Below are 14,924 nucleotides of genomic sequence, written 5' to 3' on the forward strand. Positions count from 1 at the left end.
TTTTAAAATTTTTCTGTAAACTCGATATATGCTAATTATCCAGTTACCGAAGCAACCCCATAGGCATTCACTTTTGCGTCTCTCTTTCTAATTAAAAAAAAATCTAAAAGAAAAAAGACCTTAGGCTTTATAAGATAATGAATATTTTACAGGTGTAACCAAATTTCATTATACCTATAAAATTTAGGTGTAGTAATTAGTTTGAAAATCCTTTAAAAATTGATGCAATGTGAAATTTTTTTATCTATGTTAGTTTCCATGTTTTTTACAAGACTTTTTATTTTTGAATTGAAAAGTAAAGCTTTCTTCCTTTTATCTTTTCATTTGTCAGGTGATTAAATGTAAAGTATACCACAATCTTTAGAAAATAGTTTCACCTAAAGTATATTCTTCTGGGAAAAATAAATAACCATGTTTCCCAAATATATAGTCTAGAGGAATATTTAACTCTAGAGATTTTTTTTTTTAAAAAAAAGAAGGTTGTATTTAAAGATATTGCAAAGGCATAAAAAAATTCATTATGTGCAAGTAAAATTATTGAAGGGAGAGAGACAAAGGTTAAATTTAATCGTATATGTCCTCAAATGTCATTATAATATAATAAGGGATTTATGATATTAATAAAAGGGTGCCAATAATTCTACTCGCTCAAAAAATGCTTCCCAACGGGTGCATAAAACTTGTTCTTTGAGGTGAGTCCAACGGCTTGTGGTTAAACTAGTCAAACCAAGAATTCATCTAATAATTAAGAGTTAGGCTATTCTAACTTAAAATTTTGATACAAATCTAAAGTCATTAATTTTAAAAAAATTTATGATAGATATTAAAAATCATGGTTCAAGATTTTTGTCAAAAATTTATATTGTAATAATTTTAATATCTATGGATTGACCGAGAATCCTTTCATTTCCTTATACAATTACTATTCTTTGTTAATGATCATGGTCTGAGCATCTTCATCAATTACCAATAGCTAACCACAAATTCCTTGGACAATTCCTAGTGTAGAGAGTCTTTACAGTCGAAACCAATAAATTTTTCTTTATAGACATTTTTGGTCAGCCATCATAGTGTAACCAAAATTTCTCTTCTATGAACTTTTCAAATCAATTATAATGATCTGACTACAACTAAATCATGATTTTGTGATCATATTGAGTGTGACGATCTTAATTAGTTGAATATAAATTACATGAATTTTAAGCATATATAAGGTTTTTTTTAGACATTTTAATTTTATTGATATCATCAATGGAAGTGATGGTGCAACGTGAACCGTTTATTAATCTCATTATTTATGATTTCATAATTCCTAAAGTCAACTATATGGTAGGGAATATAACATTGTTTTTGCATTGATGTGAACGTATAATTACAATAATTTATAATATTTAAGTTGGTAATTGATGCTATTCTAGATTTAGATGCAAACCAACTTGTAATTTTTATGCTATCAAACGAGGATTATATAAGTAATGTATACTTTTCAAATCCTTCTCACGTTGAGAATGAAATTAAATTACTGTTTAGACTGAATAATAAAATTGAAAAAGATGAAGTGAACTTTCTTATTTTCTTGTTCCCATTTTTCTAAGTCCATTCTTATTTGTTGGAGTCAAAGTCTTTAGTCTGCCGACGCTCTCAAGTCAACATACTCTAATTTCAAAATTTGCCCTCCCATTAAATACTTTTTAACTAATAATAATTATTTTAATCACATTTCAGCTTGTGAAAATTTTTTGTAGTTCTAATTATCTAACGTCGTATCCTGAGAAGAAGCGGGATAGTCGCCCCATGAACTTCCCCCCCCACGAACAACAAAAGCATCATCATACTTCAAAAAAAAAAGAAAAAAAAAATTCCCTCGTTTTCTCTGAATCATCCTTAATTTTCTCTCCCCACAAACACTCCCCTAAATAGCAAATCCTCTCCCACCACTGAAAAAAAAAAAGATTGTTTAATTTCATTTTTACTAAAACCCCACTTAGATTTTCATTAAAATGAACCGAAAAACAAAAACAAAGACCCCCAAAAAGTTGACAAAGAACAATAATTCTAACGGTAGCAGCAGAAGGTTCTTGCCGTGCTGTATGCCACAGGCGGTTGACCTAATCAACACGAACGACGTTGGTTCGGTCCGGCCGGTCAGCGGCTGTACGAGCGGGTCAACTGAGCCGGTGCTCGCGTACGTCAAACCTATGGGGGAGAATAAACAAGTAGTTGTGCTGCCTAGAGTGTTGCCTGTGGCGGCTGTCGCGGCGGCGGCGGCTTCTTTATGTGGACATGATGATGATAAAAATATTAGTGACAAGGAACAAAACGGTCTTAAAATCATTAAGAAGATGAAAAAGAAAAAGAAAAATAAAGGGGGCAGCAGTAGTGCTCGTCCGAGGCTTTTGGGTATTTTGAAGGCAGTTTTATTCGAAACTTCTTTGGTACGTATATAATATATAATAATAATAATTAGTTAATTTCCCTTTTGTTTATTTATCTTGCTCTGAATCAATAACAATAATCAGGGTTAAATTAAATTTGTAATCATTGCAGGCGAAGAGAATCAGAAAGAGGAAAATTAAACAGAAGACGTGCCAAACAAGCAGTGGATCATCAAATGAGGAATCGTCGATGCTCAAAGAATTTGATCAAGATGGAAGCATTACTTCATCTGCTTCGGCGTGTACTTCCTCGTCTGATCCTACGAACAAATCCCTTCGATTGAAGTGTAAACAAAAACAACAACGGGACGTTGTTGTTGCTGAAGCTCAACATCATCATCATCTTAATCAGCATGGGAGAGGGTGTTACGATTCTTACGTTGGCTTCTGTTTGATTTTAATTAGCCTATTGATATTGATCGTCTGGGGCAAGCTCTGCGCCATATTCTGTACTTCCACGTGGCTTTTCTTGGGGGCACGTTGGAACACCGGTAACCAATCATCGGAAAATATGCCTGTCGATTCCAAATCGTCATGGGAGGACTGGTAGAAAGGGACCAATCTCGCGGTCTATATACACCCATTTCGACATTTTGTTTTAATTTGCCAGTTTGGTACTTTTTTTCAGATTTTTGGTTCATGATATGTATAGCTTTATATGTTATACTTATATGTAAGTAAATTAAAAAGGATTTAGGGTTCCTGTTTTGACTTTATCTTTTTGCAATCTTTTAAGTACGTGTGTATATATATGATATTGAGGAAATGAAAATTGTACAAACATTTTGGTGGTGGCACGAAAATTATTTGAATATTCAAAGAAGCAAAATGATGCTGCTGGTTAACAAACACTGGCACATGTTGTTTTCAGAACTTCGACTGTTTTGGTGGGACGATCATGCATGTCATTATTTGAATGGCTAGAAGGATAAATGATTCAATAAGATTCTGAAAATTCCAAAATTTGGTCACAACCCAAGTTTGAAAATTTTCCAAATTCATTGTCTTAGATTGGACTTTTGCTTACAGCTTCACATTTGAGAGTAAAGAGCGCTATGACAAGTTGGTAGTCAAAAAAGTTTTGAGTGGAAAAACTAATAGCCATTTTTAATACCAGCGTACTAATTGGGGCCAAAGTCAATTTCACACTCAGCAACTTTGCCTCTCATTTGAAGGTTATAAATTCAGAAATTATCTTGTTTGAGAACAGCAGAATTTGACAGGAAGATAAAAACATAACAATAATCTCAGCTCTTATAACAAACAAGAAAAATGAGATAATTAATGAGATTACATGCCAACACTCTTCTTGATATGTGCTACCTATAGTTCTAATAAAATTGGCAAACTATGTATGTCATTTACGTGCTTTCCATAATATTTCTGTTAGTTGCACACCATAACCTACAAAAAGATTTTGCTTTTGAAAAAAAAAAAATGAAACTTAATTCCTTAAACCCTCTTAAAACCCACCTTATCCAAAATTGTCTAACACTCTTAACTGGTCAAAAAAACCAAAAATGGGGAGCACCAAACTGTTACTGAGACCAAACCCTCTCCCTTCAGTCATATTCTCTCCACCCATTCACTCTCTGTTCGCCAAACCCAAATTCACCGCCCCCGTCACTCTCTCCACCTTCTCCACCGCCGCCATCTCCGCCGCCAGCGGCAACCACCAATCCTCCCTCCCTTACGGCCCCTCTCTTTTTAAAGGCAAAACCCCACCAACCCTCAAACAACAACAGGACCAACAAGAAAATGAAACCAAAGCCTTTATTGACGAAACCCACTTCACCAGAATCTTCGACATCGCCGCCCTCCGCGTCCCCGCGAAAGACTGTTACGCCCTCGAGTCCCGCCTCCGTGGCCACCTTCTCAACTGGCCACGCGTCCGCAACATCGCCCGCGTCCTGGGTGATGAAATCGAAACCCAATTCGTTAAATTGTTGGGAAATAACAATGATGGGAGTCACGGTGGAAATGAGGATTTCTCCGGGGTGGTGGGAGATGAGGTGAATTCTGTTCTGTTCAGGGAGGAGTTAGTAAAGAGCTTTGACGCTCGTGGGTTCGTTAAGTTTAGGAATTTAGCGAGGATTTCGCGGCTGAGGAGGAAGAAGAGGAAGGAAAAGAAGGAGGGTAAGGAGGGAAATGGGAGGAAGGGGGAGCTTTATGTGGTGGAGGTTGTTGAGGAAGAGAGAAAGGAAATGAGTGGATTGTTGGGGGATGAGTTTAGAGGAGGAGAGAAATGGAGAGGATCAACAAGGTTGTTGCTTTTGGATGAGGAGTTAGTTGATAAGAATGTGGAGGAATTTCCTGAAGCAATCAAGGTCTCTTGTGAGTTCTTTTCAATTCTCGATTTCATTTCTAGTTTCGCGTTCTCATATATTAGCTCTAGCAAAAGATTATATTTGCTGTTTGGAATTGTATTCAAAACACATTCAGATACTTAAAATTGTATGTTACTTTTGAAAGCTTCTTTTAGATAGCAAGAATGAACTTTACTTGATTTTTTATTTTTAGTGTGGCGTGCTATGTTATAACATTCAGTAGCGAACATGGCAAATGGAAAACTGCGTGCCTGGATGTTATGCCCTTTTTGTTTCCTGGCATAAAATTTTTATGTTTCTTTGGTCTCTGTGCTTTATTTGTTATGCTAAATCATTGTTTTATGGTGAAATCCTGAGGTTTAATTGGTTTTTCATGCCATTATCTGAAATTAGTTAGATTTAATGAGTATCCTTTATCTGTTCAATAGTCAAATTGTATCTTAAACTGTCATCTATGCTTCAGGTTTTACTGGAACAAGATACCAGAGAAAATACAACACCAACTTTGGAGCTTGTCAAATGTAGGCTGACATTGTTTTATGATTATTGGCTGATGAATGAGGTATTTTATTTGACTATTCCTGTGTGTATTTATATGTTTTTCCTTGCTTTTTCTTGTTCCACTTTTCTTTTGGGTTTGATGGCATTGTTGTCAGTTTATTCAAGTGAATTCACTTGTTGATGCCTGCTAAAAAGGAATAAAAGAAAAGGACATGCAAATATAGTACATTACCTTGTTTGAAGGAGAGATTAGCAGACGCCCTCAATTTTCAAGTTCCAGGTTTTTTGCATGGGGATTTCTTGTTCTCCATCTTATTCCCTGATTTCATTTTTCTTCCAATGTTCTTTTCTTCATACGGCTCTGACATTAACAATCTATATTTAATTACTCTGTTACTGCTTAGGCAACGTTATTTCTGAATCATTTTGTCATAAAAATTTGGTTATCAACCTTCAAAGCATCATCTTAGAATTTTAAAGCGGGTAAGCAATGAACTTGGTAAAACATACACTTTTGTGTCTGATTTAAAAAATAAAATACAAAAAATTGATCAGTTTTGAAATAGCTTATGTTTGTTTCCAGTTTCACATTTGTAATCCTATTGACTTTATTTTGGTATCAGTTTCTGTCAAAAATGAACTAAACTGAGCTATGGCAGAATCTCTCTCTAGATTGCAGCCTTTGCTTTCACTTAGGATGGCTTTCTAATACTCTCTCTCACCCTCTCTCCCCCACAGTGATTCTACTGTTGGGAAAGTATATCATTGGTCACACCTGTATGGTAGGGGCACTGAATGCTTTGAGCTGAAAGTTTGTAATGTTGACGAGACTTTTGACTTCCATAGTTATGTGCAGATATTGGAGGCCTTGCTACCAAAGGGTATGATCATCCCTTCAGCTTTTGAAACAGTTGGGCATATAGCACATCTAAACCTGAGAGAAGAACATCAACCATTCAAGTATCTTATAGCAAAGGTGCTAAGATATAGTAATATTATTCTTTCCATTTTGACTATGTACTACACTTTGACATGTGAAATTAAATAAAGGTGCCATTGTTTTTATTTCTTTCTTTCTCAGGTAGTGCTGGATAAAAATAAGCCAAAAATACAAACTGTTGTGAATAAAATTGATGCCATTCATAATGACTACAGAACCATGCAGCTTGAGGTTCTAGCTGGAAACAATTCCCTTGTCACTATGCTGGTTGAGAATGGATTTCGATTTAATGTTGATTTAGCAACAGTGTATGTTCTTCTTCCTTTCGAGCTATTGAAAAATTCAGCTGAACTTTTCTAGTTACTTCTTTCCCTAGCAAGTAATAATATGATTAAATGGCTCAAAATTGCAGTGCTTTCTTTTAAATGGCTATATTAATCTGAAAGCAGGAATTTATGACCTTCCTGAATTTAGGCACCTGAAAATGTGTGCTAAGTTGAAATGATGCAATCATAGCTATTTCATCATTTATCTCTTTTCAGGTGTTTTGACACAATGTGTTGACAAAATGTTTTATGTCATGATAATTTTAAGCAGAGAGCACAAGGCTAACTTTCTGTAGTCCCTGATGTAATTATAATTCTGTAACCATCTGCAGAATGATCTTCTACATAGCATATCATGCAGTAGAAACATGAACTTATGAAACTATATAAATGTTTCAGACTCTTCATAATTCTTTAAGTGAAATAACGTGAAGGTGTCTCTTATATAAATTCCTGTTATCAAGAACCTCTACTATCAAACTTAACCAATTCAGCAGAGGTTTAAAGAATCCTTTTTTTCTTTTCTTTTTTTTTTCCCTGTGCAGATATTGGAATTCAAAGCTAGCAACTGAACGACAAAGGCTTTTGAGTGGATTCAATTTCAAAGATGTTGTTTGTATGTTTGTATATTGACATTTTTTTTTTCACCTATAATCCTTCCTTGCTTTTGTTATACTCCCATTTGGGCATTTGTTTTTTAATTTTTATATTTATATTTATTTATTTATTTATTATTATTATTATTATTTTTTTTTTTGGCTGCCATGATCTCCTTCACCTATCTCGGAAGAGGACATATTTTGTTGGCAGATATTGTTGGAAGCCCTATAGTGAGATGCTTACATGTGTGAATCTTTGTTTTTTGTCCAAATGACAGGTGATGTTTTTGCTGGTGTTGGTCCTATCTGTATACCTGCAGCAAAGATTGTGAAACGTGTATATGCTAATGACTTGAACCCTTATGCAGTCGACTATTTGGAAAGAAATAGTGTCCTCAACAAGCTTGAGAAAAAGATTGAGGTATGATTAAGATACTTTTGTTTGGGTATCATGGTGTGATGGTCCCTTTTTTTGCTAATTATAGACTGCTTAGAATGTGACATCATGTATGTTGATATGTAGGTCTTTAACATGGATGGAAGGAGGTTCATTGATGCTATGTTCGCAAGCCAAAAAGCTCATAAAATTACCCAAGTTGTTATGAATTTGCCAAATGATGCTACAGAGTTTCTAGGTATGCCACTATATTCTATCAGTGATTTTGCTTATTTCTTCACTTCAATTGATTAATAGTTGAATCATGTAATTTGATTATTCCTCTCGGTTACAATTTATATTGACAAAATATATTCTGTTGCACGTCACCTGTTATTGAACTTCATAGTTGTTTTAATTTCGAGTTTGTCATCAAGAACTTACTAATATGTGCATTGAATTATGGGATTTAGTCTATGCTCCTGTTGGTTAAGCATATAATTCTGAGTTGAACAAGGTTTGAAAAGTAGCAAATGTGTAAAGTTTCTGATGTTCAAGTTACAGAAATTTAATTTTGAAAATGGTAAGGCAACATTCTGGATATTAATTACTAAAGAAGTCATTATTGGCTATAACTGTTGCAAACCTGTAAAGTGATGAGTATGGTTGTTGACTCTAAATTTAATGGATTGTGATGTCAATGATTTTGGACTATTTTGTGTGAAACTTTGACCTCGCATTTCATGGGCAGATGCATTCAGAGGAATCTACAGAGATAGGCCCGAAGATGCAAAATTCACCTTTCCAAAGATTCATCTTTATGGATTCTCTAAAGCCCGAGATCCAGAGTTTGATTTTCACGAGGTTTGGTATTGAATTTTCCCTCCATACATTTGTGAATTAATGGAATGTTGGGTTTATATGTATTCCTTCTTTTATTGTTTCACTGCAGCGCATAAGAATTGCTCTTGTGGAGGTTGCAGTTAATGTAGAAATGCGAAGGGTACGTCTTGTCGCTCCAGGAAAATGGATGTTATGTGCATCATTTGTCCTCCCTGAGAGCGTAGCATTTGCAAGAAGATCACCCAATATGTAAGTAGTTCAAGTTAAAGCCAAGCTGTGTTGTTAGCTCCACGCATGTATCATAATATTCAATTCATTCGATTATAGAATTATAAATTTCTTTTACTTCATAGTTTTATTCATTTACTTATTCCCTTCTTTGGAAGAATTGCAAATAACGCTGTGAGAATCCATAGGGAAGGTGAAGAAACATTTTGCCATATAGGTGGCCTGTTTCCTTGTTTATTTCCTAGTATACTGTTACCTGTGGATCATTTTTTTTTTCTCATGGTGGTTTTTTGCCCTGTACTTGAAAAAAAGGAATGACAGGAGTTATAGAAGTGAAGTGGTTAAGGCTTTATCCCCTTTTTTGTTATCTTCTAACCATTATGAGACTTGCTTGATGTTTTTATTAATTGGTTTTCCAAATAAATACGAAAGCTCTGTTCCACATAAATATTAGATCATGTTGAGTTTGAGTTGCTGGGTACTGTTTTTTCTTGTTTGATGTTTTATTCTTGAAGCTATACCTTGTTGCTAGAGCTTTCGTAAAACTGTATTTAAGGATTTAAGGATACTTAGGTTGTCTTTGGAATGGAGGTCTGGCAGCTGTAGTTTTTAAGTCACAACACTAAAATGTTTGATAAAAACTAACTGTTATAACTTGGAAGTTATGTTAATATGATTTTTCACTTGTACGATAAAAAATTATTATATCTTTAATAATTTTTTGGGATTAAGGTTAGGCAGCAGCAGCTTTTAAGCGACAACACTAAATTATTCGGTAAACACTAACTATTGTATCTTAGAAGTTATGTTGATATAATTTTTTACTTGTATGATAAAGAATCTCTTATATCTTTAATAGTTTTGTCAAAATTATCATTTAAAAATTGTAATTTAAAAGTTATAGTATCTCAATCCCAAATAGGATTTTAGTATCGGGGTTAAGATTTTGTGTGTTTTCAGAAAATATAAACTTCACATTTTCTGTGGGAGACATTTTCTGGAGAATGCTAAATGGCTTGGGTGATTATGTTAGTAATAATCAATCAATCACAAAGATAAAGGAGGTTTCTAAGTCATGATTGATGAAATAACAAGAGGGAAGGGTAAAGAAGATGAAATGCCAAATGATATTTTGTTTTCAATTTACTATGATGTGGTCCAACAAAATGAGTTGTGTTCAAAATGAGAAGCCCAGACATGTTACAGACATATCTTGCTTTCATGTCTGAAACTTTGTTTTGTACTGAGTTTTATCTTTCTGCCGTACAACACCAGAACACAACACAGCACAACTAAACTAACAGATGATGGTGACCTTTTTCATGCATCAATTACACCAATGTGTGCATAAATGCCAAACAAACACCCAAATACTTGTTGCACAGGCTGGCCCTTTTTGCCTTCGGACGGCCCAGATCAGTCCCCACTATCATACGCGCGCAAACACACGCAGTTGATCCTGCCCCTCCATAAAATCATTACAGTGAGGCAGTAGCGTGTAGTTGTTATGTGATACTTGCCCTGGGGGCAAAATTGGAATGGATAGTGGGGGGGTGATCAAAGAGAAAGCGAGAGGAAATCTCAGTTCAGATTGTGATCTAAACTATAATGTTGCTATCTTTCTCTTTCTCATTCTCTCTGTGGTCCATGCACAATAATTATGATGATGAGTTTTTGGGGCTGTTGTTTATAAATGGAGATGTGAGAGGGAGAGGGGATCTTTTGCTATTTTATCTGAAAATAGTTACATCTTTCACAAGTTGCATAAAGCCAAAGATAACAGTTGCTCTAACTTCTGGTTTCCTTTTAGCAATCTCACTAGGAATCAACAACAACATCAAAAACTACATTGCTTCTCCCTTCCCACTCTCCCATTTGATTTACACCCCCATGAGCTCACATAGTCACATATAATTAACTTTGCAACAAGCATATTACTGTTGTATTAATCAGTAACTCTTGGCCTCAATGCCTCGTTTTAGAGATTTTAACGTAAAAAATTTACAAAAAATATAAATGAAATTGTTTTCATATGTACCCCATGGTTTTTTTTTTTTTTCATGAAAGAATTGTATAGGCATATTGCTTTATTTTTGTTAGTCCCTTATTATTGTTATCGTTGTTACATGGACAAAAAATGAAAGAAATAAAGGAGAGTAAACAAAAAGATAATGCCCAAATCCCCAAAAAATCCAATAATACTTACCCATGCAGGGCACAATCTGCTTTCAGAAACCAAGAATCCTTCCGTGTCTCTCCCAACACCGCAATTACGCATCCATCTCACACGTGCCAAACCTGCTCACCCACAAACATCAAGTTACAAGCCGCCCCACGGCCATCAACACATCCATTTCAAGTACAATATGGGGACCTCATGCTCACTGTCCACGTGGCAGAGGGACCACGGGAGCTTGGGTACCGCCCATCAATATTTTCATTATGAGATTCTTCGTCTACTTCTTCTTCAATTCGATTCAATTCATAGGTTTTTAATTCAAGCCGCTGGCTTGCAAAGATAATTCTTTGCTATAAATTGCGTAGTCTAGAGAGATGTTCGATGGCTAAAGAAGAATGGAAACTTTGAGCCTTTTGTGCTTACGTGGCTGATTTTTATTTGTCGAACTTGTTTGAGGACGGCGCTAGTCAGCTACACCCGATATCACGCCTTTTGTTGGGGGGGGGGGGGGGGGGGTGAAGAATATGAGATCTTCTTAATTCACCCGAATCACATTGATACACATTGGTTTAATCACGCCATTTTGATTTTGTAGCACAATATTTTGGTGCTACACTTGTTTGATGACACGGTCTCATTTGATTGATCACATTCACGCTTTCTAGTTCCTCTCTTTGATACACCATGTCTTAGTTGTGCGTTAATTTTTGCCAGCATTTATGAATTTTGGATAATTTGATGCAATTTTAAACGATGATAATATAATGAGCGTATTTTTGCATTATATGTAAGACTTGACAAGAACTTTTGAATATGCATGTGAGTTGTGACTATGTTAGGGCAACGATAATATCGATAGAGACACTTGATATGTATATAAAGACCAGAGAGATTCAATTTTGGGGTTCATCGTGGTCTCGCAACAACTCTCCCATGAATAGTTTGACTACTTACTATGTTGCCGAGTGAAAAGACTTAATTAACTACAGAAAACTTTATAAGAATGGTGCATGGATGTGACATTATGTGTTTTTAGTCGTTTCTTGTTGAAAAAAAAAATGATTACATGAAACATTGTTATAATTTGATGGACCCACGGGTATTAACGTACGTGACATGAAAAGAGAATATATCTTACATATGTTTGATTCTTTTTATATTTTAAAGTTATTTAACCAATTGACAACTTTTGTCTCACTATGTATTAAAATGTGTGTATTTTTAATTCATCGTCTCATGAGGATATTAAGTGCAAGATCATATGCATTTAATAACATATCTATACAAAATTTTGAAGCATTAATCACATTAATTAAACATTAATAATCTTTTTGAAGTCCAAAATTTTACACACACACACATTCCGGTTTAAAGAAGAAATTTCCATTTTAGAAGGCACCACATGGAGTTGGCATTTTACAGATCTTTCCATTAGTGGGAAGCCATCATTGCAAAGGCTTCACATCTTCATCACCAAATCTTACCCTCTATGATTGCACCAATCCATAGGACCACAAAACAAGATTATCGCCCCCCTCCACAACAAATATCATATGATCAGACGATCATGACCGTTAAAACTTTGCATCAATCAATGTGCACAACTAAAAGAAACGAAAAAAAAAATCTGTGAATGGTGAAAAGGAAACATAAAGTGCAAAAGAAAACTTTTCTAGCAGAATATGTAAGTTTCATTCTCTCAATCAATAGTGTTTTGAAATACAAGAAGCCTGATTGTCCAACTATTTCTTACACTATTGAGGATCATAAAATTAGACATGCTTTACTTGAGTGTTAATTTGCTTCTTTACTCAGTGTACCAACAACTCAATCTTAATGAGTTAAAACCAACTTCCACCACTCTTTTACTTGCTACCACAATATTATCCTTTTATAATAAATTTTTTATTTGGACATTAATAAAAAGAAAATAATTATATTACCAATTTAACTCTAAAAAATAAAAAAAAATTATATTAATTTTTAATTGTCAAAAATTGTATGCAAACTACCAAGTGTGCAAATGGTGTTTGCAAAAAAATTAATATAATTTTTTTTATTTTTTAGGATTAAATTAGTAATTTAATTATTTTCTTTTTATTAGTGTCCAATATTTTTTTTTATAAAAGGGTAATATTGTAAAAGTAAGTCAAAGAAAATAAAAGTAATGGTAGGGGTATCAATACTTTAACGGCATGGATGTTTCGAGGTATTTTTAAAAATAAAGGAACTAAATTGACACTAATCTTAAAATACAGGGACTAAATGAGCTTTTATCCAAATAACATATATCAAAATATTTATATTATTAAATTTTTAGGCTTAATTAACTAATTAAAGTCTTAAATTTTTATTTAGGACATTAAAATGGCTAGGTAGATTCTATTAGCCCAAAAAAAATTTTTTTATTAAAAATATTAATTAAGTATCTACATTTATTTCATTCATTTATTGTTGATATAAAAGTAAATTCTTTTTCTTTTTATTATAGGATTATGAATATTGACAAAGATAATTATTTTAATAATTTGTATTTTGCATGTGAATTTTGTAATGGATCAATGTTAATGTAAGATATATTTCGAACTTTACTTTTATTTGAATTTTTTATTTTAGTATAATTAACTCAAAATCGAAAACAAAAAAAATTAGTTATTTGAGATCGGGGACCCTCGGGGATCCCCTGTTATTATTCGGTGAGCGGACGAGGACATACGTAAACTACTGGGGATGTGTACAGGGAGATTAGTCCCCTCCCCTCCCTTCCCCTCCCCATTGCCATCCCTATTTAGAATACAAAATCCGATAAATTGTGAATAAAATACTTCTCAAGTACATAAATAAACCAAAAATAAAAATAAAACTATAGGTTCCCAAAATCCGACTTCCAACAAAGACACATAGTAATACTAAATACTAACTGCTTTAATTTGGAAAAAGTTGATTTGATCCACCACATCTGTGATAAAAAACCTATAATACATTCACTATTTTTGTCAAAGTTATTTTTTAAAGGCTATATTTACTATACAGTATTAATTTTTATTTTATAAATACAGTTTTTGTTTCGCAGCAGCTAAGCTAGAGTGCCTCAATACTGAACTGACACTCATTCAACATTGTGTCAAATTTCTTCATTTGGACTGAATTCTTATCAAATACATATAATTATTTCAAGAATTTGCAACACTTTTAAAAACAACATTTACTAAACAGTTAACTGATTTTCTTTACAATCAATTATTTATACAACATTTAAAAAAATTATTTTAAAATTATTTTTAACTATTTACTAATTTATTTATTTTTATGCCCAAAAATTTATCCGCAGAAAATAGGAAAACGAGATTATCGATAATTCACACTCAAGTATTCTGATCCGATAATATCTTTGCAGGATATTATCGGATATTATCATTGAAGATTTCCTAATAGAATTTTAATTTAACGTCCAACAATCCTAAACTATATAGAACTCTCTTTGCAGGATCGGATAATTTTACTGTTCGCAGAGTTTATATGTCGATATATATATGACTCTTCGGAATCTCGATCTTGCAGACTGCAACATCAATTGCAGGTAAAAGCATCATTCTTAATTACTTAGGTTATTAGATAGCGAGGTAATCATATCTGACCTGTTTTTGTTTCTTGCTTTTACTTTCTAATTTTTTTTTTAATTATTTCCTTTGTTTCGTCACGTAGGACAAGTAGAGTCATGGTTAGAATCTAAGTTTTTTTTTTTTAGTTTCATTAGGTTTTGTTTTATTTTATTTTGTGAGAGCCATGCGTATTCCTTTTTTTATTAGGAATCATAAGTTTAATAGGAATCATAAGTTTAATAGGAATAGAATTAATTACAACTAATATAAATAAACTTGTTATTCTAATTTTTTTTCACAAATTTTTTTCAATAATATACAGCATCTTCTCAATTAAGGTATTTTCCTCTCCTCTCTTGTGAGCTCCAATACGATGGAAACTCGTCAGAAGCAGACGAAGAAGGATGCAGATCGAATAAGTCCACTGCATGATTCAATTCTTCATCACATCCTCTCTTTTCTTCCCGTAAAAGGAGTTGTACAAACCAGCCTCGTGTCAAACGGTGGCAAGGAGTTATGGAAGTGGTCTACCCTATCTTAGATTTCAAGAACGTTGATTTTTACTACC

General features: G+C 33.6%; 2 protein-coding genes across 2 annotated transcripts; both read left to right on the forward strand.

Annotated features, from left to right (window-relative positions):
• The first annotated feature begins 2,028 nt into the window (after positions 1-2,028).
• On the forward strand, positions 2,029-3,037 carry LOC18054329. The gene is made up of 2 exons (XM_024178468.1): positions 2,029-2,435; positions 2,548-3,037. The coding sequence occupies exons 1-2, from the start codon at positions 2,091-2,093 to the stop codon at positions 2,983-2,985; spliced, it is 783 nt and encodes a 260-aa protein (XP_024034236.1). The 5' UTR covers positions 2,029-2,090; the 3' UTR covers positions 2,986-3,037.
• Positions 3,038-3,820: 783 nt separating this feature from the next.
• Positions 3,821-8,931, forward strand: LOC18054330 (tRNA (guanine(37)-N1)-methyltransferase 1). The gene is made up of 9 exons (XM_006451956.2): positions 3,821-4,762; positions 5,226-5,324; positions 6,120-6,239; positions 6,345-6,511; positions 7,075-7,145; positions 7,407-7,549; positions 7,652-7,763; positions 8,256-8,368; positions 8,457-8,931. Exons 1-9 carry the CDS (start codon positions 3,956-3,958, stop codon positions 8,598-8,600), a joined length of 1,776 nt encoding a protein of 591 aa, XP_006452019.1. The 5' UTR covers positions 3,821-3,955; the 3' UTR covers positions 8,601-8,931.
• Positions 8,932-14,924: the final 5,993 nt, after the last annotated feature.

Source organism: Citrus clementina, unplaced genomic scaffold (genome assembly GCF_000493195.1).
Source record: "Citrus clementina cultivar Clemenules unplaced genomic scaffold, Citrus_clementina_v1.0 scaffold_1, whole genome shotgun sequence".
NCBI lineage: Eukaryota > Viridiplantae > Streptophyta > Magnoliopsida > Sapindales > Rutaceae > Citrus > Citrus x clementina.

Bases quoted from the DNA above. Each gene is read 5' to 3' on its own strand.
- LOC18054330 (XM_006451956.2), top strand. From the start codon at position 3,956: ATGGGGAGCACCAAACTGTTACTGAGACCAAACCCTCTCCCTTCAGTC. The intron at 5,325-6,119 runs GTATTTTATTTG...AGTTATGTGCAG, and splicing joins ATTATTGGCTGATGAATGAG to ATATTGGAGGCCTTGCTACC. The intron at 6,240-6,344 runs GTGCTAAGATAT...TTTCTTTCTCAG, and splicing joins TCAAGTATCTTATAGCAAAG to GTAGTGCTGGATAAAAATAA.
- LOC18054329 (XM_024178468.1), top strand. From the start codon at position 2,091: ATGCCACAGGCGGTTGACCTAATCAACACGAACGACGTTGGTTCGGTC. The intron at 2,436-2,547 runs GTACGTATATAA...TAATCATTGCAG, and splicing joins TTTTATTCGAAACTTCTTTG to GCGAAGAGAATCAGAAAGAG.